The sequence below is a fragment of the Anoplolepis gracilipes genome, chromosome 13 (genome assembly GCF_047496725.1).
Source record: "Anoplolepis gracilipes chromosome 13, ASM4749672v1, whole genome shotgun sequence".
NCBI lineage: Eukaryota > Metazoa > Arthropoda > Insecta > Hymenoptera > Formicidae > Anoplolepis > Anoplolepis gracilipes.
The window spans coordinates 6,118,359-6,142,960 of NC_132982.1; the positions used below are offsets into that span (position 1 = coordinate 6,118,359).

The 24,602-nt window shown below is 31.4% G+C and overlaps 1 protein-coding gene and 1 long non-coding RNA gene across 3 annotated transcripts in view; one reads left to right on the forward strand and one right to left on the reverse strand.

Annotated features, from left to right (window-relative positions):
• LOC140672535 (nicotinic acetylcholine receptor alpha7 subunit) overlaps positions 1-24,602 on the forward strand; it is a 178,600-nt gene that overhangs the window by 116,391 nt on the left and 37,607 nt on the right. For both annotated transcript variants that reach the window (XM_072904764.1, XM_072904765.1), the window contains 2 exons: positions 3,458-3,502; positions 23,351-23,460. In XM_072904764.1, coding sequence (XP_072760865.1) covers positions 3,458-3,502; positions 23,351-23,460 — 155 coding nt within the window. The remainder of the gene's footprint in view (positions 1-3,457; positions 3,503-23,350; positions 23,461-24,602) is intronic.
• Positions 1-24,602, reverse strand: part of LOC140672538 (uncharacterized) — a 153,323-nt gene that overhangs the window by 112,506 nt on the left and 16,215 nt on the right. The gene's annotated exons all lie outside the window — the stretch shown is intronic.

A 24,602-nucleotide genomic window follows, 5' to 3' on the forward strand; every position in this document is an offset into this window, starting at 1 on the left:
CTCTCTCTCTCTCTCTCTCTGTCTCTTTCTCGTTTAACTACGTAGTGGATGACAGCTTGTTAAACCTTCAAATATTTGCCCCAGGCTGCTCGAAAATTCTGGCTGGATTCGAGGCCCAGAAAAACAGAGTACGTTGGAACAGATCCAGGCGATAGCAGATAGTATGCTGCGCGTTTCGACAGTCATCGAGAGAAACGAAGTACCGTTACTTTTGGCGAAGAAAATTTCTCTGAATCAAAGATTTGATTACCGTTACACTTCGTGAAGCAGAATAGAACTTTTATTTAGTTTCTTGTTCTGTGTATTTGTATTTCTTTTATTTCAAGTTTGCTTGAACTAATTTTTTATTTTAACTAAAAATTTTATAACTGAAAAAAGATTTTTTATATTATATAAGTTTATATATTTCAAACTGAAAATTAAGATTAAAAAATAAAACACAAAATTAAGAAATAACAGAGTTTGAAATTTGTTCTAACAAAAAAATTAATTGCACAAATGCATAAGAAATGTTAGTTTAAAAATTCTTTTATCCTGAGTACATAATTTCTCAATTCTCACTGCAGTTACATCAACGAAACAGAATTGTCCGATCATGCGCAACTATGGTCCTATTAGCCTACAAGATCGACGAATCTTTGGAGAACTCAGCCGGCAATGAAAAGTTCCAACGAGACGTTAAATTATGCAAGAGAATGCGGCAAAGTAATGTGGATTAACCTCGACCTTAGATGAGGATTTTGAGCGGTAGTTTTTGAAAGGGGCGAGGTTAAACGATAAGATCCAATTATCGAGAAACAGTTTATCTCGCGGACGCGAACGAAAGGATAAGCCGGCGGAAAATTCAGAGCTCACTTTTCTCCGTGGAATGGACCGAGACTCCGAAAACATCCGATGTACGTCGTGAGAGAAGAAAAGCCGATTGTTAACTTCGTTGATATATGTACGGTTTAGAAAATCGAACTATCGAGATAGGAGGTAATTATAGGATTGTCGGCGATAAGCGCGAATAGAATAGCGTCTATCTTGTGTTTTATTTTTAAAAGTCAGATAAGATATATATATGATATTATATATATTAAGATTAACATTACAATATCTAGTACAAATCAGAAAAATCTATCTCTATATATATAATACAGAATTATTTAGTATCCAAGAAAGGATTAATCTGTTAATTTTAATTTCAACAATTACGAAATACTTGTTGATTAATTTTCCCAACACTAAATTGGCTGGAAAATCGTCTTTCTTTAACGCGGTGTAAAGTTCGTATTGTAGTACAACATGATATATTATTTCCTTGTTCCTACCGGCGCTTCTCCCTTGCGTACTTTCCGGATACAACGATCGATATCCATGTCTCGTATTGCTGTACGTTTCGAGGATATATCGAAGCTCATCTTCGTGGATGCGAGCCTCCCTTGAGACACGGGAATGCAGCTTCTCGGGAGGTGAGCATTCCTCGTGTAAGACGCGCTTGTAATCAGGATAAGAACGCGGTTTGAACACTAGGAAACCCGAAAGCCAATGCCTTACGTGACGAGGCTGACAATTCGCGAAATGAACGAACCAACGAAACCGGAAAATTCCTATTGTGACAGTAGTAAAAATGGCAACATATAGTTAACTAAACGTTATATATCGAGGACAGTTTCATCTTGTATGTCAAGAAGTCGCGAGGATCGTTGCATGCATTCACTCGTCGCATATGCGCCATATTTGTCTTCGGAATATTTCTCTTGACATCGCGGATGGGATATAAAACTTTTCTTCCGAAGCTACCTTATATCTTGTTTTCGACATTTTTTCAAAGTTATAGTTTTATATTCTTTATTTTACATAAACTTTATTTTTCATATACTTCTACTTTTCAGTTATGATCAACAGATTTTGTTTAATATAATTTTAATGTAACATTAACTAAAATTTTAGAACTAAACTAAGAACTGCAAAATGCAAATGTGAAAAATTTTAGATAATACATTCCTTCTTAAACCTATTACAATATAACTTATATATATATATATATATATAAAATGGCAAGTTGATTTTTTGTAATAGTTAGTATATATATATATTATCTAATTTTTAATTTTATCACCTTCAAAAAATTTACATTTTTATAAGAGTTGAAAGCTTTAATTAGTATAACACAAAAACTGATAAAAACCAGAACAAGATTATTCCAGTTTTGACTGTAATCATAATTAAAGCTTAAAATCATCGCACTCATGTGATGCATCTGAACGGATTTTTGAAAAATATTGCAAGTATTATTTCCATGGCGACGCGTGTGAAATTTCAATGAAAATAAATAAATTTTTAAACTTACAAACGACATTACCTGTACATTAAAATAAATAATTTTTATATAATAATAATTATATAAAACAAATTATGTAATATAAAATATTACTTAATCCAAAATAAACATTAGATATATTATTAAAGATATAATTTTTTATATACACACACATATATATATATATATATATATATATATAGAGAGAGAGAGAGAGGGCGGGGGGAGAGAGACATTTAAACGTGGCATTTTGTTTGCAACATTTTTTCAAGAATTCGTTCTCTTGTTTTTTTTTAATATAACACAAATTTGTAAGTAAAAAATTCCTAAAAATTCAAACGAGAAAAATAAGATCTCATATTTATCATGCTCGTGTGCAACGTCGCATAATTTATAGTGTTGCTCGGCCATCTTTTGCTATTCGTTCTCTAACACCTAAAAAAGCTCGCGCGCTCTCGGAAATTTATTATATTGAATTTGTAATTGTGAAAATATGCGCAAATAATTTACTTCGCCAACAATGTGCAATTAATTAAATAATAACGCACTTTGTATGTTCCATTTTATTATGCAACCTGCAGACACTCTGAGCAATGAAAGTCCTTCGTCTTCGCGAATCTTTTTTGTTAAATGCATATACGCTTTTTTACAGCAATTTTTAATTGCGATATAAAACTGTATAATGAGATACAAGGCTGCGTCTAGCGCGTTAATTTGTCTTGCGTCGTACGAATGTCAAACGCGTTTGTGTCTATTTTTATAAAAAAATAAAAACTGTGTACGTATTTATAATGCTAACATGCAATATTACAAATTTACTTTTCAAAGTGTATAAGATATTTTTGCACAGAATAACCGAGATTTTTTTTGTTTTCATTTATTTTTCATTCATCATCTCATCTAGTTTCTAAATTATAGAAATTTAAAACTTGTTTAAATATATCCTTATGTTCTATAAATTTTGAGTAATTAATAGTAAATAGTAATGTGTGTCGTTATAATAATAAGTAATAGTATTGTTAAATGCTGTTTTTTTGAGAATAATAATAATTTTCATTCAAACATTAAAAATTTGCTTTCATGAGAAAACAGTTGTTTAATATATGTGTGATGTATGTTCGATTTGATTAACATTTATAATGTTTGTTACAGGACGAGAAGAATCAGTTGCTCATCACGAATCTTTGGTTGAAACTGGTAAGTCTCTTTGATCTATTCAAAGTTTCTAATTCATGAAAAATAAAACAAATCGCGACTTCTTTTCAATTAATCGTTGCCAATTACACAAACGGTATAAAACTCTTCGAAACTATCTCAGTCACTTTTTAAAGAAACTTCACTGTTCCATTAATTGAACGTCACTCTTGATTGATCTAAAATTGTTCCAAGTGTATTTGGGAGTGATCCAATTACCGCGTTACACATCATTCAGTTTTATTCGACATTTCAAATCGTTCTCGCGAAATAGTTGCGTCATGTAAATCATGTTAGTTATCGGTGCAAAAAGATGGGGAACAAAAATATCGTGAATATGATGTACTTTATTTACATATGGGTGCATTTTACTCGCGCAGTCTGTTTATCACTACATTTTTATACGTCAAAAATTGAAAATAGATATGCAACTGCAATTGTTTTATCAATCTAAAAAAGTATACATTTTTTATAGTTTATAAAATCAATGATATAAAAAATATTTTTATCACTTTTAAACGTTGATTATATTGCGCATTTACAACTTTCTCATTAGATCATTAATACATTTCAAAATGATAAAAAAGTTCTGGAGTAAAACCATGGCGACATCAGATCGGATTTTTATCGGCATCCCACTATTAATAGAATAGCCGCAACAGGTTACTTTCAAGATGCGCCCTTATTAAGACTGCGATAATGTTTTCTTTCACAAAGTGGGTTTCGATCATCTCACACAGGGCACGAAAACCGATCGTCGTTGCATATTTTTCGCGGTTTATCGAGCGGGGTAAATTCTACACGAGTTTACGCGCGCCTAACAATGACCCAAATTCGAATATAGTCGATTTTATGGATGAGCATTTTTGACTGCTGATTGATTAATCACACCGTGTCGGACGCGCGACATTCGGCGCAACTGACAATTCAAAGGACGGCATCGAGAGTGGAAATCGTTATCATTACATATTGTGCCGATTAGCGGCTAATTTTTCCCGCGGTGATTTTAAACTTTTGCAACTGCACGAGTTAATATTATTCGTTCAACGAGACAAATTTTATTAAATTTATCTTACTGCTATCGCGTTATTATTTTTAATATATAGATTCTATACTATACTTTGCTTAGTAACTACCTTGTTTCAATTGTAAAACTATTTCACATTGTGACATTTGATGAGTTAATTTGATAACATTTGCAATTTCGAAAGTACTATCGTACCGAAGATATAGAAACGTCAACTTCCATGTCTCGCTATTTAATCTTTCCTCTGTGTCTCATGACGGCCAATGCATACGGAAGTAACACGCAGCTGCATTTGACTCAGAAAACCGATACGTTTGCAAATATAAATCATGTAGATATTCAAGAAACATTCGACGTCCGCGAGTATCGATATGATGTTATATGTAACGTCGCTATCAAATGCACTTGTATCGAATACAAGAAAAGAGCCGAAATTAAATCCGTGTTCCACGAAGAAAGACATACATGTTCAAGATGGAAAAATCGTATTTTCAAGATATAGTTAAATATATTTTATCTGTCATGAAAATAACAGAGATCAATGAGAAATATTTTTATTTCTTGAAAAATATAATAATCCGTGAAATAATTTTGCCTCTAATAATTTTCGGACTGCATTATACACATATTATACATCAAAATTTAACTTGCAATGTTAATTGAATGTCAATGTCGACTAATGCACGATGTATTAGCACAGTCCGTGTCAATATTATAAATGCATTTGATATTTGTAATTACGACCACTAGAAATTATCAATTTAATCCTTGTGGCTCGATCATTAAATCACATCCAGCAAGCGTGCTGGATATTCCATTTCCAGATCTATATCGCGAGTGACGTGACAATTATTTCTTGTCATGTATAAATTGAAAAAAATATAAGGTTAAAAAATAACTTTTATACGCTAGAAACTCTTCAATATTACTCTGAATATTACTCAAGCTCGCTCATAAAGCAATTCCGTTCCAATTCGCCCGTATCAGTATTGAATAGACTGACGCGTTTTATTAATATTTGGTTTGCAAACTGAACGATGAATTAATTTCAGAGAAATTATTGATTTTTTTGAGTGTTATAAAAAGTTATAAATAAATATCATGGTGCACTTGTATGTCGATAGAAACAGGATGACAAAGAGAGAGGGAGTATAATATTTAAAATTTAGTCTTTCATATTAATCCTTTCATCATTTTTGCAAATTGTCATCATCATTGGCATTATTATGGTCTAATTATTTATTATTATCGATAAATAATTATTTAATACTCTTATACTATCGAATTGATATAAATTATTTCCAATCAGCTGTTTATACGGCGATTATAAATATCGATATATTTATATATCGCATCACTTTCTCTTAAATTAACTGAACACCGAGACGATCGGTGTTGAAATTTATGTAAAAACTAGAACGGAACTTGCTCGCGGAAAAACGCAATGCAATGCGACGAAACTGGCGACGAGATGAAACGAGACGAGACGGCGCTGCATAAAGTTTCGTTACTTCGGTTCCATCGCCTCTATGTACCGGGACGAAAGAAGGAAATGTATTTACATAATTTTCGCTGATGGAACAGGGAATGCAACTAGCACGATACCGCAAGCCGCCGGCGATAGCGTGTGCGAAGTACGATAGCGTGTGCGAGCGAGCGCGAAACTTATACCGGGTGTCTTGTAATCTGCACGTATGCGCGTGACTGTCCCTAGATGTCTGGCAATTTCTTCCAATGGATGGGTGATGGTTGCGCGGGACCGGTGAAACGGCTGCCCAGGGATTTTATAGACTATCGGGTAATGGAGATACCGTGTTCAGATCATTTAGTTATCTTCCTCTCGACTATATAGTGTATTTCGAAAGACAAAACGTCCGTATACGTAACCGTTGGGTACGTGAGATCATCTTTTTCCGGATTCCAGAGACCTTTCATTTTTGCATGTATCTATCGAATTATTTCGAAATTAATTCAATAATTGTATATGAACTTGTTGATATTGTTATAAATGGTTTCTTGATCATTTGTTAACTTATCAGGCGGTTTTACATTACGGATATCTAAAAAAAAAAAACTTCTGGGTACATACATGCTTCTTGTCAGAAAGGTTTCGTGAGTTCCATTACTACCGCAGAGGTGATAAATCTCATGGAGCAAAAATAATATATAGATGCGTGTATGGAAAAGTTTCCGAACGAAACTGGTGTGTGCTTTACTACGTGCTAAGGGTGAAAACCAGTGCAACTCTTGTGCGACATAAAATATATATATAGCTCCGCGTCAAGGACGATGTATTACGTATAAGTGCATCAGTATGCGAATTACGCTTGAGGCGTGACTAATACGATTTTTCATAAACGTTACAACGCGCGATGAAAAACGATCAGCTTTCGAAACAATCTTAATTAAAAAACTTATTCTTAGTAACATTTTAAAATAAGCAATACGAATTTGTGGCTAGACTTTTTAAATATATATTTTAATTCGTCATCGATGACGATTTGAAAAGAAAATTATTTTTTTCTAATATCAAATGATTTCTAAGCATGATTAATATCATGTATGTACTTTTTAAGACGTTTATCATCTATTTTCAATTTATTCACGTTATCAACGGGGCGATATTGAATCGACGAATCTAACGTTTTTTTTCAAGTTGGACAAACTTCTGCTTCACGCGAGAAAATCTAGACGATTGCGGAGAAGAAACTCTCTATGTCTGATGTAACTTCTCGGTCGACTCTAGCAAAGAGAACACTCGAGAAGGTAGAACATGAGCGAATCTCAGCGAGTTTTAATGGGCCAACCGGTATTATAAGCAGCCGAGTTTCATTCTTTTTCATTCGTAGTGGAATGTTTCTTTTCTTGCTTTCTTCTTGCTTCTTTTTCTGCTTTTCTCCTTGTATACTGCATTTTTTCATCCTTCTTTTCACTCGCATTCCACGGTTTTCCCATTTCGTACGTGCATTTAGAGGCGAATTCATCCATTCAATGTATTCCATTTAAATTCGGGAATGTAGAAGAAAATAATTTAACGAATTGATATAAAAATTTGAATTAAGATTTGTATTTAATTTTAGAATTAATCGCAAAGAAAAGCAATACGATTCTTTGTACGGCAGGTTTTATCAAACTGACGTTATACCTGGCTTAGTTAAGTAAGCAAAGTGGATTTTTCTATATTTGCTCTCTACATCAAATATTTGGAATTGAAAAATTAGAATCAGATGGAAAAAATTGTTTCACGCAACAATATGTAACATTTAATGCAAATTTTTTTTAATTAGAAAATAAAACAATATTTAAATACTTAAATAAAAAACGTGTGCAAAACAGATATTTTATTTAAAAACTTTCTGATTTACTAATTAAAATGTGTCACAAGAAAACCGCATCGGCACCGACAATTGCCTTTTCACGCAGCAGTTTACAACTGATTTTTTTTTAAGTCAGAAACTTTTAACAACGAATTTTAATTAAAGATTAAAAAGTATTTATACAGAAAAAGAAACTCAGTAAAGTTTTCGATTAAAGTTCGATTTAACTATTAACGGACATTCCACACCTAGAAAGTCCAAATCATAAATAATTCAACCGGTGTGTTTATCGAATAAAGTTTCTACTATCTTGATTAAGCTAAATTACAATACTATCTTGCGTGCGTTAATTATTCAAAATGAGAACTCTCGATTTCGAGGTGCCATTATCCGTCAAAAATTACTCAATTAGTATAATAAAAAAATAGAGCGGTTAGGAGCGATTTTACCTGATATTAATTTCACATCGATTTAATTTTCAATGTTCCTCGATACCGTATACCTTATCTTTCTTTTTTACCGCGGGCAAGGATCTATTTATGAAGGAGTGCAATATCCTTATCAAAAGGTTTATCTTGTAAAAAGAAGCCAGTAATATATTGTAAAAGCGCCAATACGCGGGTCGCTTTCAATAGCTCTTGCATACTGATTAAGAATAAATTTTCGTTACCATGTAAATACATACTGTCAGGCCAACAATCACGGAAAATTACAATATTTTCGTTGAAAAATCATTGAATCACTGAGCATCTCCTGATGTGAAGAAAGTTCTGAATAGATATCTAAAAAAATGCCAATACCATTTAGATCGTTTCAATCGGCATTTCACGAATTGCGAACGGCTGTCACGTATCGACTTACTTTTAATTCCGCCACTACCTTAATCAATACCATGCCATATCCCTACAGAATTAATTGCAGCGCTCATAGCATCAGGGCGCCGCTTTAATTGCGCTTTTTCTCTGCGTTCCTTCATATCGGTAAAAAAAAATAGCTTGATATTAAAAGGTACGCATCTATTATTGAATCATTAATTAGGTCATTGTAAAATTCATCACGAATGCCGAGTACTCTCATTCGCCGTTTAGAGCTCGGAAATTCAAAGAAACATAATCGTATCTTGATTTGAGAATTTAATAATTATAATTAAATTTAATCATATAGTTAAATTTATTAAGATAATTATATTTATTTTTTCTAATTGTCTTTTCTTTCAAATATAAAATAAAATTTGACAATAATTTTTTATAGTTTATAACAAGACTGAAAATAATATCAATGTTTAACTTATAATGAAGTAGTTGAAAAGTCATCAACTTGTGTGAAATAGGTAGACAACGATATTTGTTTACTTATATTTTATCAATATTTATCCAAAACTTTCCAAATTTTAAACTTTGAGTCGGTTTTGTACACAAATTTCCCGAGAGATGTATAAATTTCCGCTAAATATGAAAATCTTAAGCTCGGCTTTATGTATTCCTTTTGCTTTGTAGCACGGATAATAACTATAACAGGATTTTCGCCTAAGGGAATTAAGACTGAATAAAGATCAAAGATATAAATCTGGAAAGTTTAATGGTTAGACTGTCTTTTAAATGAAAGATTAAACCTTCGTTATCAATTTCGTACTTCTCGTTCTTTAGAATTCCAACACATTCAATTTTATTTGTTAAAAAGCCCGTTCTAAAAAAATCTATAATAGTTTGCGACAAAAGTTAGGACACAAAAATTCTCTTTATAATTATATCGCATAATACAATAAAACTTAAAAAAATCACGCACATCTATATTAAAATATGAAAACCTAAATATAATTTTGAAACGTGTTGTCGCAAATTATAGATTATCTAAAGTAGACTCATATATATGTATGTAAAATCAAACATAAAATTGTGTCAATTTTCATCTCAATCAGATATCGTAAAATTTATATATAAGCCTACTAGTTTATTTATATTTAATTACAAATTAAGGAGTATTTGTCGATCAAAATGGCTCTATTTATCAATAATTTCATTATTATATATTATCTTTATTATTTTTATGTAACACATTATGTATTATCATATTCAATAACGTTCGATAATTTGATGTATATTTTATTTATGTAGTAAGAATGCTGAATTATGTAACAATATATTTTTAAGTTAGTTACTCATTAATCTACATACAATTGAGCACATTTTTCTCTTTCTTCGAAATATCTATTCTTTGCATTTTTATCTCCTCGAAACATAAAAGTACATAAATTACAGGATAAACGCTTCTCTCGTCATTCAACAGCAGCTATTAGCTATTCTTTCGTCAATGAGATCGCGCTCTCTTAGCGGAGACATTTCCATGTTTGGACAATGGATGCGAATAGGTTTCCTCAAATTCCTGTGCAAATCCGCCGTACGCCATACCTGGAAACGACGCTTTTCCGTCACACAAGCTTTGAGCACACTGGAACAAGCGGAATATTTGCCGAAGTATACGCCCGACTATAATGTTTCGACTATCCCACGCGAACAATTTCAATTATCTTTTGTGCGGAATTTGCGAGTAACAATTTGAAAAAAAATCTCTCGTAAAACGCTTCAAATAAAATTATGCTCTCATTAAAAAGAGCTAACAATTATTTAATTGAAACGTTAAAGATAGTGATCTTTCTCATTTTATAACATGCATTACATCTAATTAAAATATTTTTTAACACTACTATTTTACTATCTTTTAGACAAAAAAGATCACATTATATGCTATCAATTTACATAAATATAAGGGTAAACAGAAAAAAAGAAAAAATCCGCGACAGTCTATTAAAGATACAAAAATTTCTTTTTTTTTTTTTTTAAATTTAGTGTGTACTGTTGCGTGATACGCTAATTAATACAACGATTCAATATAAATTCGCCGTTGATTGCATTCGATTGTACCGGTTTGTGATTTTAATACGCGCGTTCGTTCAAGATGTAAGAATGAAACGAGCATTTTTAACAACGTTTGTGGTTTAAAGTGCAACACATGAAATATGTACGTACACGGAAAAAAGAGCAGAGTTGATCGATAGTTTTTATTTCTTTAGTAGCAATTTAAAGTTAGAGTGCATAGTGTATCCTGTTGTGTATAAAGATATTTTAACTACGAGAAATTAGGGCAGTCTGTGTAGCATAGAAATCGCGAAAATACGCAGTAAATCTTTCCGCTTCATTTCTTGACAGAATGTATCTCGAAAATATTCTCTCTCGTAAATATTTTTCTGAAAGACGTACGCGCGATTAAGGATAAATTAGCCAACTTTTTCAAGAGTTACGCTGCTTCTTCGAAAGATTCTTGTTAAAAGCTCGCGATGCAACGGCATACTTTATGGGTGATATGAATTATTTAGATTCCACGTGGTTGAATAAATTAGATCTGCAACGATGTAGTTGCCCGTAAATATTTTCTCAACTTACTTAAAAGAGTGCCTAAGCATTTAAATATACAAAAATTTTAAAGCAAAATTTGTAAATTATTATCTATCTTATAAATCGAGCATTAACCATAGGTATTACAGAAAGTAATATTACAAACGATGACACCAATTTACGAAATATTGACATTAGACTGATTAAGTTCTTATATTTGATTTTCTTAGATTTCAATTAATATTAACAAAAAATTTTGTAATTAACAGTTATTCTAAAAGTAATTATATAATTAATTATAATTATATAACCATAGGTATTATAGAAAGTAATATTATAAACAATGACACCAATTTACGAAATATTGACATTTTTATAGACTGATTAAGTTCTTATATTTGATTTTCCGAGATTTCAATTAATATTAACAAAAAACTTTGTAATTAACAGTTATTCCTGAAGTAATTATATATTTCTATTAATTATTTACTTCTCATTTTTTTCCTTCTATTGTTTCATAACGACGTGAGTGAAATAAAGAAGTTGCATTTTTCACAAATATCGAAAGCAGTTCATTAAAAGATGGCGAAAAGAATGAAGTTCTTTCTTATCCTTGAAAGCTTTCTCTTACGCCGCGCGTTAACGAACTGAGAGAATTGAAGAAAAATATACGAGCGATACAAAAATACGAATCTGTTAATGAAATATAATTTGTCGTGAAAACATGTTTTCGAGAAAGATCAAAATGCAAGCCCCGAGAATGAAAAACTGTTTTCAGCCAAGCTGTTATATTTGTCTCCATAAAATTATCCACAGCTTTTCCATTTTTTTAAACATATTATTTATTATGTCGTGTAGAATTGAATTGGGCTAACTACTTCGGTTTGTTGGCGATTTCGGAAAAATTCATAGTTAATTTGCGAAATCAATATTATTGTATTAGAGTGTCGCGAATATAAATGTAAATTGTGAAATGAATTTCGTTATATAAAGCTTATCAAATAATTGTTTAAATTATAATCGTCACCCGTTAAATGTTAACACGGTACAAATCTAAACTTTACAAACGTCAGAGCATATGCATACAAAATTTACACGTACATACATGTCATACGGATTCTGGGACAGAAACGTTGAATGGTATTATCGCGATCTGGGTTACTACGGGATTCAACTCCACGTACGCGTCCACTGGGGGCAAGAAAGGGCTCCTTACACAAGGGTGCCGTTTTCCAATAAATTCAGGTCGCTTGAGTAATCGAGGGTGTATTAACTGGCTCTGGCCGAAAATTGAGTTACGCCACTAGCTGCTGGTACCTCCCTGATCAAAGGATATCGATGTGTTATAAGCTGTGGGTGCAAAATCTCGCTGGCTTTGGCGCAAATTCCATCATAGTCCACGCCGTGTGACGAATATCCGTTCATTGGGCATCTTTAATTATCCTCACGTACCGAAATCAGCGAGATCTTGCGTATTCGTGCTCCGAAATGCTGATAGATAAATAAGAAAAGAGCCTTCATGCGGGCGAAAACGATGAAAAAGACGAGAAAGAATGGCATTTAGCTGTCGTTTTAGAATTACGGGAAGAAAGAATTCAGGTGGTCCTCAGACTACTTGATTCCCAAGGCCGGAGGCCAAATAGGACAGTCGACCCACTCGATTCGAGCAAATTCCGCAGCCATTCGTCAAGGTCTAGCTGTGACAGGCTGTAAACTCGGGGGCGCGAAGCGCTCGATCTTCACGTGCCAAGCTCGATTTCACTTTGGCGTGCTTTATATTGGCCCCGAGTTATTCAGCACTTTTATGAGTCTCCATTTCTTTTCTCTCGTTTGCCTCTTTCGCTTTTTACTTGGACGCGCGCGCGTTTCTATGTGAGTATATTCGTGCGAGTACAATAAGTCTCTTCCTCGACGCGTATCTACCGGCCGAGCCGTTCATCTTGATTGCTCTGAATAACTACTTCGTTGTTTGCATGCGATCGAAGTTTTTTGCAAGCATACACGATGCGGGCCCGAGCACGTAAAAAGGATCTAATAAAGTTTCTTCTTTGCTGTGATGGTATGAGTTGCGCAGGACACGCGAGTACTTTGACGGCTTTTATAGCTTTTTATAGCTTTTAGTTACATAGAAACGATGAGTTGCGTAACTTCGAGGGATATTAACTCTAAGTTGTTGTAATTAAAAGTTAATAATGTAACTATTACAAGAAGTCACTTTGAACTCGATAAATAAATAATATTAATTAATGTAATTTATGTTAACAACATGTTTTTCTTTATTTACTTTTATAAAAAAATTGAACAATTAATTATACACATAAATTAAGAAATTAAAACAATACGTTAAAAATATTTTTTGTAACATATTTATGAATGATTAACTAAAAATTTATGTACATATTGCAAATATGTATTTACTCGGCTCACCATATAAAATAACATCTTTAAAATATCTTTAAAAACAAAATATGGCTTAATCATTGACATAGAAATATATAATCACTAAAATGACAAATAATAAATTTCTTATATTAATTATATAATTCAAATAATATATATATATATATATATATATATTAAGTTTTTTTTTTTTCTATTTTACGAACCAATTATACTGTATACTCGAAAAACATGAAAAGATTGAATGAATACCATGAGACACTATTGTAAGACAGACAAAAATCCTGCGAAACTTTGGGTGACCCAGTTCCATTCGTGCTTTGATCACGATTAATGGGCATATCCTATGCGCATTCTGCATCAGTACGTGTTATGCGCTAAGGCAAGTGGCGTATTTACTATTGGGGTAAATATACGATACGTGCGCTGCGAACGTGATTAAAGCATTGCCACGATAGCACAGCCTTCGAGTCCTGCACGTTACTTTCGTAAATACACTTTTCTGTTTGCTGGCCTAATCTACCGCAGAGAGTTGCACGATTCGCAACTGCGAATGCGGCGAGTTCGCTGACGCTGCGAATTTCGGGGAAATGACGAAAAGGATTAACGCTGGGAGATTCATAACCCGCATGCAGAGGGTAAAAACTCGCATACGTAAGGGTTAAGCCTTCTATAATAGGTTGCTTGGAAAGACGTAACTTAAATTACTGTGTCCTTATCTTTTTACTTCTTTTGAGGAGGGAGGGGAAGGATTCTTGTATAGCTTTTATCTCGCCATCACTTCTTTTCGTCGCTTCCCATTTCTCACTCTGCGCTCTTCATGCTCTTAACAACAATGAAACGACTTTCCCGTACGAGTTTAATTAACCAGCAATGAAAGGCGAACGCAACGGGCGGCGTTCCGAGTATTAAAATTAAAGTAGAGCCTCGATGCCTCTTAATTACCTGCGACTTTTTAACTCGCCGAATTACAGGAATTGCTGTGCTGTAATAATAACAACGCCAACAATTAAAAGTGGTTCAACCTTAAACGGAGATAAACGCGATCGGACGCACGTTCCTTAAACGTAAATAATAGTTGGCTAACAATTTCTTCGCATAATTAATTAGCGACGTCTAAAGAAACTTCGTAGCTGCAGCTCCTGCAACGCGAAACGTTTTATTAACGCTGCATGAGATATTATACTGTTGCTATATTATTTATCGAACAAGCTTGATGATCTCGTGATAAATGAATGGCATTAACGTCATTTTGTTGTATAAATATCATTGAAAAATATCTGCAGAAGTTGAGGTAATGAAAAACAAAGAGGAGATTCTATCTCTTATACGTTTCATTATAATTTTTTTCCATTTTATTTTGTGCTCACTTTACCGCTATTTAGTATCTTATTGCACATTTTTCAAATATATATCTTTTGCTTCTTGTACCTTATTATTTCTCATCTCAAAATCAGCTTCCAATGCTTCCAATGATATTTTTTATTAAATACATTTTTAGTTTAGTTTATTTATATTTAGTTATTGATTTCTAAATATTTTTATTATATATAATTATATTTTAATAAAAAACTGCGTAAAATTGAAAAGTTGAAAAATTAAAGTGCAATTACTTTAATTATGTATTTATAAAAAAAATATCAAATGCAGAATACAAAAAATATATTTGCACTATTTCCGTGAACAAACTCTATTAGACAGCTTTATTAGACAGCTAATTAAAAATTAATTTAAATAAAATTTTAAGATTAATATCAGAAATAATACTAGGTAAATGTACATATAACTACATTATATATGTATAATATTATAAAAATAATACAAGAGAAGAAATAATAAGAGAGAAAAAAATAATGCCACAACGCTGATAAATTTTTCTAAATTAATGTATTGTAACTTGTAAAAGTAATTTAATTTATTACTATGTAATATTTAACACAATTTTTTAAACTTGTTATTACTTGAAAAACATACATTGAATTTTATTTATTAAATATTATAATGGTAACATTATAATGTCTCAACATACTCTCGTACTTTTTTATAAACTCACTGCTCTTATTTCTAGATGTAACCTAATCGGTGAAGTATCTCAATCATTCTTAGATCCCGGAATATGCAATATATTCTGTTCTTCCTCTTTTCTCCGAAGATAGAATTGAGGTAACATTAGAAAGATAATTGAGGTCGAACTGCGGTACAGCAAGAGGTTATGTGCTCGAGGGAGGACTGAACTTGGCGCTTCGTTTGTCAAGCGTAGCTTGAATTTCAGCGTCTCGTTAAATTAAATCCACGTCCGAAGGGGATCTCTATGAGTAGGTAGGGCATTGGATAAAAGAGTCTCCGTTTCCCTGGGGGTAACTCGTGCCGAAATAGTCGTGTCGTGGTAAATTGTTATTGGCCACGACGACTATCAACCAGTGGCAAAAATATATACTATAAAAGCGACCCTCTTATACTTCTCGTCCTTGGCACCCTTCTTGATCGAATCTAACAATTATAATTTCAAGCTTCAAGTTATTTATATGTGTATTTGATGATGATTAAATATATGTGTAATATGCACATTTAAATATATCTCGCGCGAAAAGTATATTTAAATATATTATATAGAATTTTTATAATTTAGTTCAATACAACATCAACAGCATGTTCTCTATTCTGTACATTCTTATGACGTATTGCTTTGCCGGATGTATATGGAGTGTATGACTGAGTGCAATACAAGCAAATTAAAAAAAATATATATATTATATATATATATATGTATATATAAAGAACTGAAATGGAACTTCCGTAAAGAATATATATATATATATAAGTCGGTACTGCATTTCTTCAAGAAGCTTCTCTTTTCAAGCTCTTACTACTAATGTATCTTTTCGAAATGCGTTGTATTGCCTTATTCGCTACCGATCTAGAACGCTGTCAGTTACAATGCAACAAGAGCTCGTTGCAGTCTTTTTGATAAAAGTGCCAGGAGGCGAACACATACTATATATAGTGCAGTTTACGCATCGCGACAACATCGTATCGTAACATAACGTTCTCTTCCATCATCCTTTGCTGTTCACCTTTTGTATAAGCTTCAGAAGGCGCTGTAATTGCGTCTTTCATGAAGAGAATGAAGACTTACTATTAGTTGAAAAGCCAACGATCCGTCTTCCTCTTAAGAACATTACAAAGCGAGATATCCGAAAGCGACGTTATTTTAATTTAGTAAAATAAAATTCGCTAAATTGCATTTTATAATTATTTTATGATCGCAAAGAATTTAATTGAAATTCTAACAATAATATTAAGCACTGTTCCAAATTTTATTAATAGTATTCAAGTAGTTCGAGTCTCTATATTAATTATATCAAAAAATGATTATATTTTGCTGACTTTGAAGTTAATTATGAAAAATCATTTTGTTGTAATTTTTTAATATTTAAATATTAATTTTCTCTTTATATGGCACTAAATTATTTTATTTCTTAACATGTGTGTGATATATGAAATATTATGTAATATAAAAAAGTAAAAATGTATACTCTCTTTCATTTATATGTATTTTTTGACAATATTTATTTTATTTATTTACACACATTTGATTTGATATTAAATGTAATTTTTTATAGCAATTTTGAAGCATCTCCTGAAAATTATTTCGTTATCTTTCCGAAACGTATTCTTGTAGTATAAGTACGTGTTTTTAATACTAATAAAGTGTCGTATTTTGGTTTGCAATGCACGTAGACACTTTAAGAGCTTTCTAGTCTAGTAGCAATGCGGTCATTAACTCTATTAACATCTTGCGAATATAAATCGAAACAATAGCGGTTTCAAATACTAGAATTGTATTCTCAATAGTCTATATAATTCTCTTAGAAGTGTTCTCTTAATAGTCTAAAATATAAATTCAATATTTCTCATTAATAAAAGTACCAAATAATATTCTCTTAATAATATATAGTATTTATAAAATATCTCTGATTATTCAACTCTTTTCTTATATATTATATTTATTATATATATTTCTTATATATTATATAAGATTTTTTGAAACTGACAGAAAAAGTAGACTTTGTGTAGTGCTCTATGAGTGATTTTTGTTTAAAAAAAATCCTTTTAGTATTTTTAAAGCAAAACGACTTTTAAAATAAAAGTTTTGTCGAAATTTCAAAGATGCGAATTTTGATCAGTTTAATTTCTAAGATAATATCAAATGTTAAAATTTGAAAAGTTGCGAAATGTAATAGGTTTACTTGACATTTATTGTAAAAAAAAGTAACTGCAAATTTAGGAACAAGCGGTGATTGTAAAAAGGAGACGATATTCAACTTCAACTTCTTCTACTTCATCTCAATCTTAATTCGCGGGAGTTACGTTTCATTGAATAATCTTGTCTCACGAAAAAGTTTATTACTTTTTCGGTCGGTCGTTCGTTACTTTAATCGACAACTTTGTCAAGGAGAAAGCGGAAGCGAAAAGGAAGATTGCCGACGATGTGGCGCCATAGATCGGTCTTCTCATGACTACCGCATCCCCTTATTCAATTCCCGATTTTATGCGATAAAATGGCGATTGGGATTCCGGGAATCTGAGTAGCGATGGTAATCAAAATTATTCGAATTCCCGATTTGCGAATTTAAAACATGAATGTCTTGTCCCCTCGTCATCCTAGCTCTTCGTTTCATGAAAATCGTTCGGCTGGGAAAAAAAGCGTGGATTCCTAAAGGAAGGAATTCGCGATTGGCTGGCGATTCGATTAAGCTTCCTCATTTGTCTCGATCTTCCAGCGAAGTGTCTCGCGCGATAATGTCTCGTTGTGTTTCGTTCCGCGGGTGGCGGCATACATCTTCCAGATACGTAATTGTCGTTATAGAAAGAATGGCCGTTAGTATTTTATACTTGATTTTTACAGCGTCGCCCGCTGGAACGCTCTTTCCAAGACAGAGTGTGGCTGTCTCGAGCAAATGGACTGGTAATGGATGTGAACTCATAAAAGACATTTCCTTTAAACTCATAAAACGCATTTATATGTTTGCGTTTCCTGAGTAAGGACAAAAGTCGCTCCGATATAATATAATCCGTGAAAAAGAAAATAAATTTTTCTACGAATGAAATATGTTATGACATAGAGAGAGCAGTATGTATATAAATACACAATCAATATTTTAATATTGTTTTCTGAGTGATTGTATTAATAAATAAATTATTTATACACATAAATAATAATGGCGTAATTAAGTTATTGACAAAATAAAATTGGCAAATATAATTTCTATGTTGCTATAAGATTATGGTATTATTTATAATTATAATGTGAGAAAAGAAAAATATTGAGAGTTGCTTTTAAATCTGTTTACATTAAATTTGCAATAATAATAGAAGCAATAATAATAGCAGCAATGTTAAACAGCTTTAATAATTTAAGATAACAGCAAGGAGATAAATAATGAATTCTTCAATCGTGACATAGAAATTGATGTCAAATTATATGACGGATATATTTCAAGTTTATGAACATCCCACATTATACAGTTGCAGGAATTATGGTACGCGCAGGAATATTAGGCTGCGTTTTCTCCATGAAGTTATGCTAACTAAGACTGGATTAGACATGCAAATCACTGAACTACACGAGAGTTCCTACTTTTCGCTCGATGCATAATTATCATGCAGAGAAAGCACGCTTGATAGATATTCTCTCTCTCTCTTGACTTTAATGAAACATAAATTATGTTTGTATAGAACATAGGACGCTATATATATATGTATATATTTTATAGTTATCCTTTTCTTTCAAATATAAATATTATTGAATTATTTATACCTATATATAATAAATATGAAGGCACTTAATATTAAAGAGTATTTAAAATATAAATGCTAAATTTTAGATTGTATATAATTATTACTTTTGCACAAATATGATATATACACGTTACTTTTAATAAATCACGTTTTTAAATTGTAATAAATTAAAATTATACATTGCATTTAATTAGAAAAATTTTCTAATACTCAAAGAGTTTGGGAAAAAGATTCTTTATAAAAATTACCGAATATTGTATGAATTGCTAATTCATTCGCTATATATAATTATGCATAATTGCACAAACAATTTCGAACGATATTCGTATCTTTCTACTCATTTTTTTTTATCTTAATATATAACAATTCTATCCGTTATACTACTTCTTCTATATTTGCCGGTCGTGAAATAACATAAACAGCGGAATCGCAAGATGAAAACACGTGCTTGCAATACCGTTAAGTTTTATGGTTTTCCGTCGTTACCGTCGTCGCGCCGCTTTACACTCATCTTTTACTGAGCCACTCCTATTTTAGAAATCGTGGTTTAACGGGTCAGCCACAAATCGGCCACAAACGATTAGTTCTCTTATGAAACAATTAGAGCTCTACTCGAAAATTACTGCGTAGAATTATCCTTCTCTTATTAATAATTAATATATCGCAAGAATCAAGAGATTAAAATATAATACAATAAAATTTAAGAAAATAATGAGGATATAACAAGTAAATAAATTACGAACAATGTAACGATAATATAAACATTTTTATCTAGAAAAAATAAATTTTGCAGAATTCTCTTTTTCCATAAAGATTACCGTCTTAGAAAATAGGTCGCGCTTCTAAAGGCACAACTTGTAAATGGCATTTATCTCGTAAGCTGTCCCGCTCGGAATCCGCATGGCTCGCAAAATTGCACGACATTTCGCAACGAAATTCCATTCCGCTCCGATCTCGTGACTGTTATCCGGTGCATCCGGTTACTTTTGCATCCGGTTCATTGGCTCGTACATCACAGGGGCGTATTTTTCAGGGGAGGATGTTTTGTAAAGTGAGCGTGCGAAAGGAGATTGCCGGTATTTGTCTCCTCTGTGGAAGACGGACGGATCATTGCTCGCGTTCGGGAATCTCGCTTTTCATAGAACGGGACGATAAGGTGCGATATCGCGTGTAAAAAGACGCAGCCGAGGCAGGGTCGAATCGTTTTTAACTCTGGGAAAAAGCGAACAAGCTTTGTTGTCCTGCGATCAACAAGACGGCTTTTTGTAAAAGAAAGATTTACCTTCAATGGCTACGTCCAATCACTCAATTAGTTTTTCTTTCGCAAAAAGTAACAGTATACTGAGACTAAAGAGAACGATAATGGCGAGCAAGCTTTTCATGAACGTGATGTGAACAGAATTTTCGCTGAACAAAAATTAGAACTCTAAAGAGTTTTCGGGCAAACACACAAATAAAAATAAAAGTTAAAACGCTAAATAATTTTTCTCATCGAAAGATTTTTAAAGTATACATGTATATAATATGCATATATTATATATTTAATTGATTTTAAAAAAACATCAGTTGTTATATAAGACCGACAAATCACAATATACAAAAAGTTAAAGATATCATTATATGTATAAATATGTATCTTGATGTAGATTAATCGGATGATATATTAAGAAAAGATGATATATTGCTCTTGTATATGAGAGAAAGCTAAAAGACTTTTCTGTATCAAGGGTTGGACTATGGCAATTAGTAACGTCAGAGTGCTTTCTGCCTACGTGCAAGATGATTATACAATAATAATTACTTCCACACACGACACGGCGACTCCACAAACCACCACGCGGCGCTGAATAACGCGCGCTATTATTAATTATCTCGTAGCGCACTCCATCAACAGCTAATCAATCAGGGTCAGTGACTAAACGGCGCGAGTACGACAATCGAGACGACGGAATTTGAGCTTGCTATATATTAGAGTTTGAACTTATTATCAAAAATAAGAATTGTTATTTTATTGAAAAACCTTTTAGAAAATCTCAGCAAATTTTTTTTATATTCTTCTTAATTATCTTCTTAATTATAATCTTATATATTTTTCTCATTATAATTATAATTATTAAGACAGTCCATAAGATCTTATTAATCCTTAAGATCTATTTAGTATAAAAGTATGTTTAATATAATTTGAAAATGTAACTTTCAACATAAAAAATAAAAAATTACCAATAAAATAGCAGCAATATTAATATGTTGAAGTATATTAATGTGTGTGGATTGATTTAATATGAAAAGCCTAATGAGTTTAAATAAGAAAAATATACTTCTGCTTTATTTTTTGGATATTCATATAAATAAAGATAAATAAAAAAAATAGATGGAATATTGTTTGAAAAATCAATGACAAAGGGACAACATTTAATTAGTATTTCAAACAATCGACATACGTTGTTATATCGTTTTTTTGTTATATTTTTTCGACTTTGTCACATGACCGGAATAATCTTCTTGAACGAATCCGATAAAAAATACATGTGCAATCTGTTACGATTACATTGGCCGGATCGATTCTGTCTATTTTATTTTTGCTCTGCCAAAGAAAGGAAGGACAGATACAAAGTGAAGAGTTCCTGAACCACAAATATTTCCAAGTTTCTAAATCGCTTCGGAAGAGTCATGAAAACTCGCAAGGAAAGTTTGGAAAATGTTCTTGAAAACTACGGGAAGAGAGTATTAGGGGGCACGTAGCACCGTAATACTCAGTGTCCAACTAAATGTATTATCTTTGCTATGATAGTCTTTTGCATAATTTCAGAAGCATACTTTGATAGACTAATATTGTATGTAGTATTAAACTGCTAAAATTCTAACTAAAATTTATGTCGAAAAATTATTAGCAGATATTGAACTTTACTATCATAAAAAATAATGATAAAAAATTTCGTTAAAAGCTTTCAACGTTAATGAACTAATTTATTCTTGCTCTCTCTGCAACGAAAGCCAACACACCTTTATTTATTAAACCTATATGTCAAAATTACTCAAAGAAATCAAACAAATGACGAAAGATACTGGAAGTAATTTATTGAATTTGTTTGCACATGAACTACGGACTCGTAATGTGGCTTCCCAAAGGTGCGCTTTGTACATTACAGAAGCAAAAGGACAGAACTTGCCTCGCAAAGTTGCACGTTCGTAAATTCCCCGGACGAGAATTAAATTGAAATGCTGTAGTGTTTACTTGACGTATACGATGTAGTCTAAAATATTTGCGCGAAAAGCGAAGGTCGACACTTGCTGCTTGAAAAATCGATAATGTCAACATCACTTTAAAAAGAACGCAGTGAGTGAGTTGAACGTGATTTTGATATTGTATATATATGTTAAGTCTATATTTTTTACTGATTTTATGAAACATTAATTTTGCTCAAAAGATGCTCTAATCAATTTGTTTCCGTATCTAATCGATAAAAAGACATGTCAGATATTTCTTATAAACAGCTGTTAAACTATAGCTGTAACATTTGCAATTATCTTAAAAAATATATTTCTCGTTTGTATTTTCTAAAACTTTATATTTTTTTTAAATTTAAAACTGAAACCAAGCAAACAAACAGCATTCACTAATATCAGCATTAAGTTAGTATTAGTTGATAATTTTAATTGATAATTTTACAAAAGATTATTTTATTAAAGTTTATAAAAAATTTTACAAAGCATTGTTTTATATAAAAGTTTATAACAAATTATTGTAAAAATAATAAAGAGAGATTAATAATTAATGCCTTTTTATGTTCGTTTGTATTTATTTACTTGATTTGAGATTTAGAATGCTTGTCACTTTTTGCATTCATCTTTTCGCTAACCATCCCTATCTCTTATTTTCGTATAATCGTGCGTAATTTTCATTCAATTACAGGAATGGAACGACGTGAATATGAGATGGAACGTCTCGGACTACGGAGGCGTGCGAGATCTAAGAATCCCACCGCATCGGCTATGGAAACCTGATGTTCTTATGTATAACAGGTAATGTAAAAAAAAAAAAAAAAAAAAACTGTACTTCCCTATTCATATACGCGTACATCTTCTTTATATTTCTCTGAATTTCAAATAAGGCATCTTTGAAATAAGAACTGACATATATTTTTTAAAGATTGGCATTATTTGAATGTAACTTGTGTGTCTTTCTATAAGTTCATTCTACATTCTGAAAAATTCTTGGGTCAGAATATTATTTTAAGATAAAAAGTGATAGTTTTTATATATTTGCAAAAATCAGAGATATCAAAAATAAAAAACTCAGGAATATTACGCAATTATATCTATATAATAAATAATATATAATTGTTTTGAATCCTCAATTAAATATTACGTAAAAATATATTAATAATATTCTCCATAAAATATTAACAATTTTTGGTGACATTCTTATGCATACATTCGAATTCATATTTATGATATCTAGTGTTCACGTCACATTAAATGTAAAATATAGAAACAGGTTATACGCGGCAGTCAATTTTGCCATTATTCATCAACTTTTCGAAACGTTTTTGTGACAGTAAAAAAATTCCTTCGATCACCTAGCAAATGCCATCCATAAACATTGAAAAATATCACTTTATATCTACGAGTCATTTGCTTTCCAACTGTGCATTATGTCTAAAACGATCCCGCTTATTCGTGAAAATACGTATTGAGTTTAATTATCGTTTATTTAACATCGTCATATTTTAAAATTGTTTAGAAAAAATATACTTGCTACATGAAGAGCTAAGCGATGAAATGTTTCGATAATTTTACATAACATTTATCATGCATGTTGGAATTTATTGGATGCAATTTAATGAGGATATCTCATATTCAACTCGCATATTTTTTTCATTGATAAAATTCTAGAAACGTAAATATAAAATATTCAATTATCATTTTTCAAAGTAATATGTACAAAATCTTTATATTGCAATTTAAACAATATATATATATATATATATATATATTTATTTATTTCACGATTAGTATAATACATAAAAACAGTATATAAAAGTATCAAAAAATCAAGGTATATAAAAATAAAAAAAAATAAAATAAAAAGAATTAATAAAATAAAAAATTAATAAAACAAATAATTTAAAAAAAAGTATATATATATGAAGCATTTATGCATA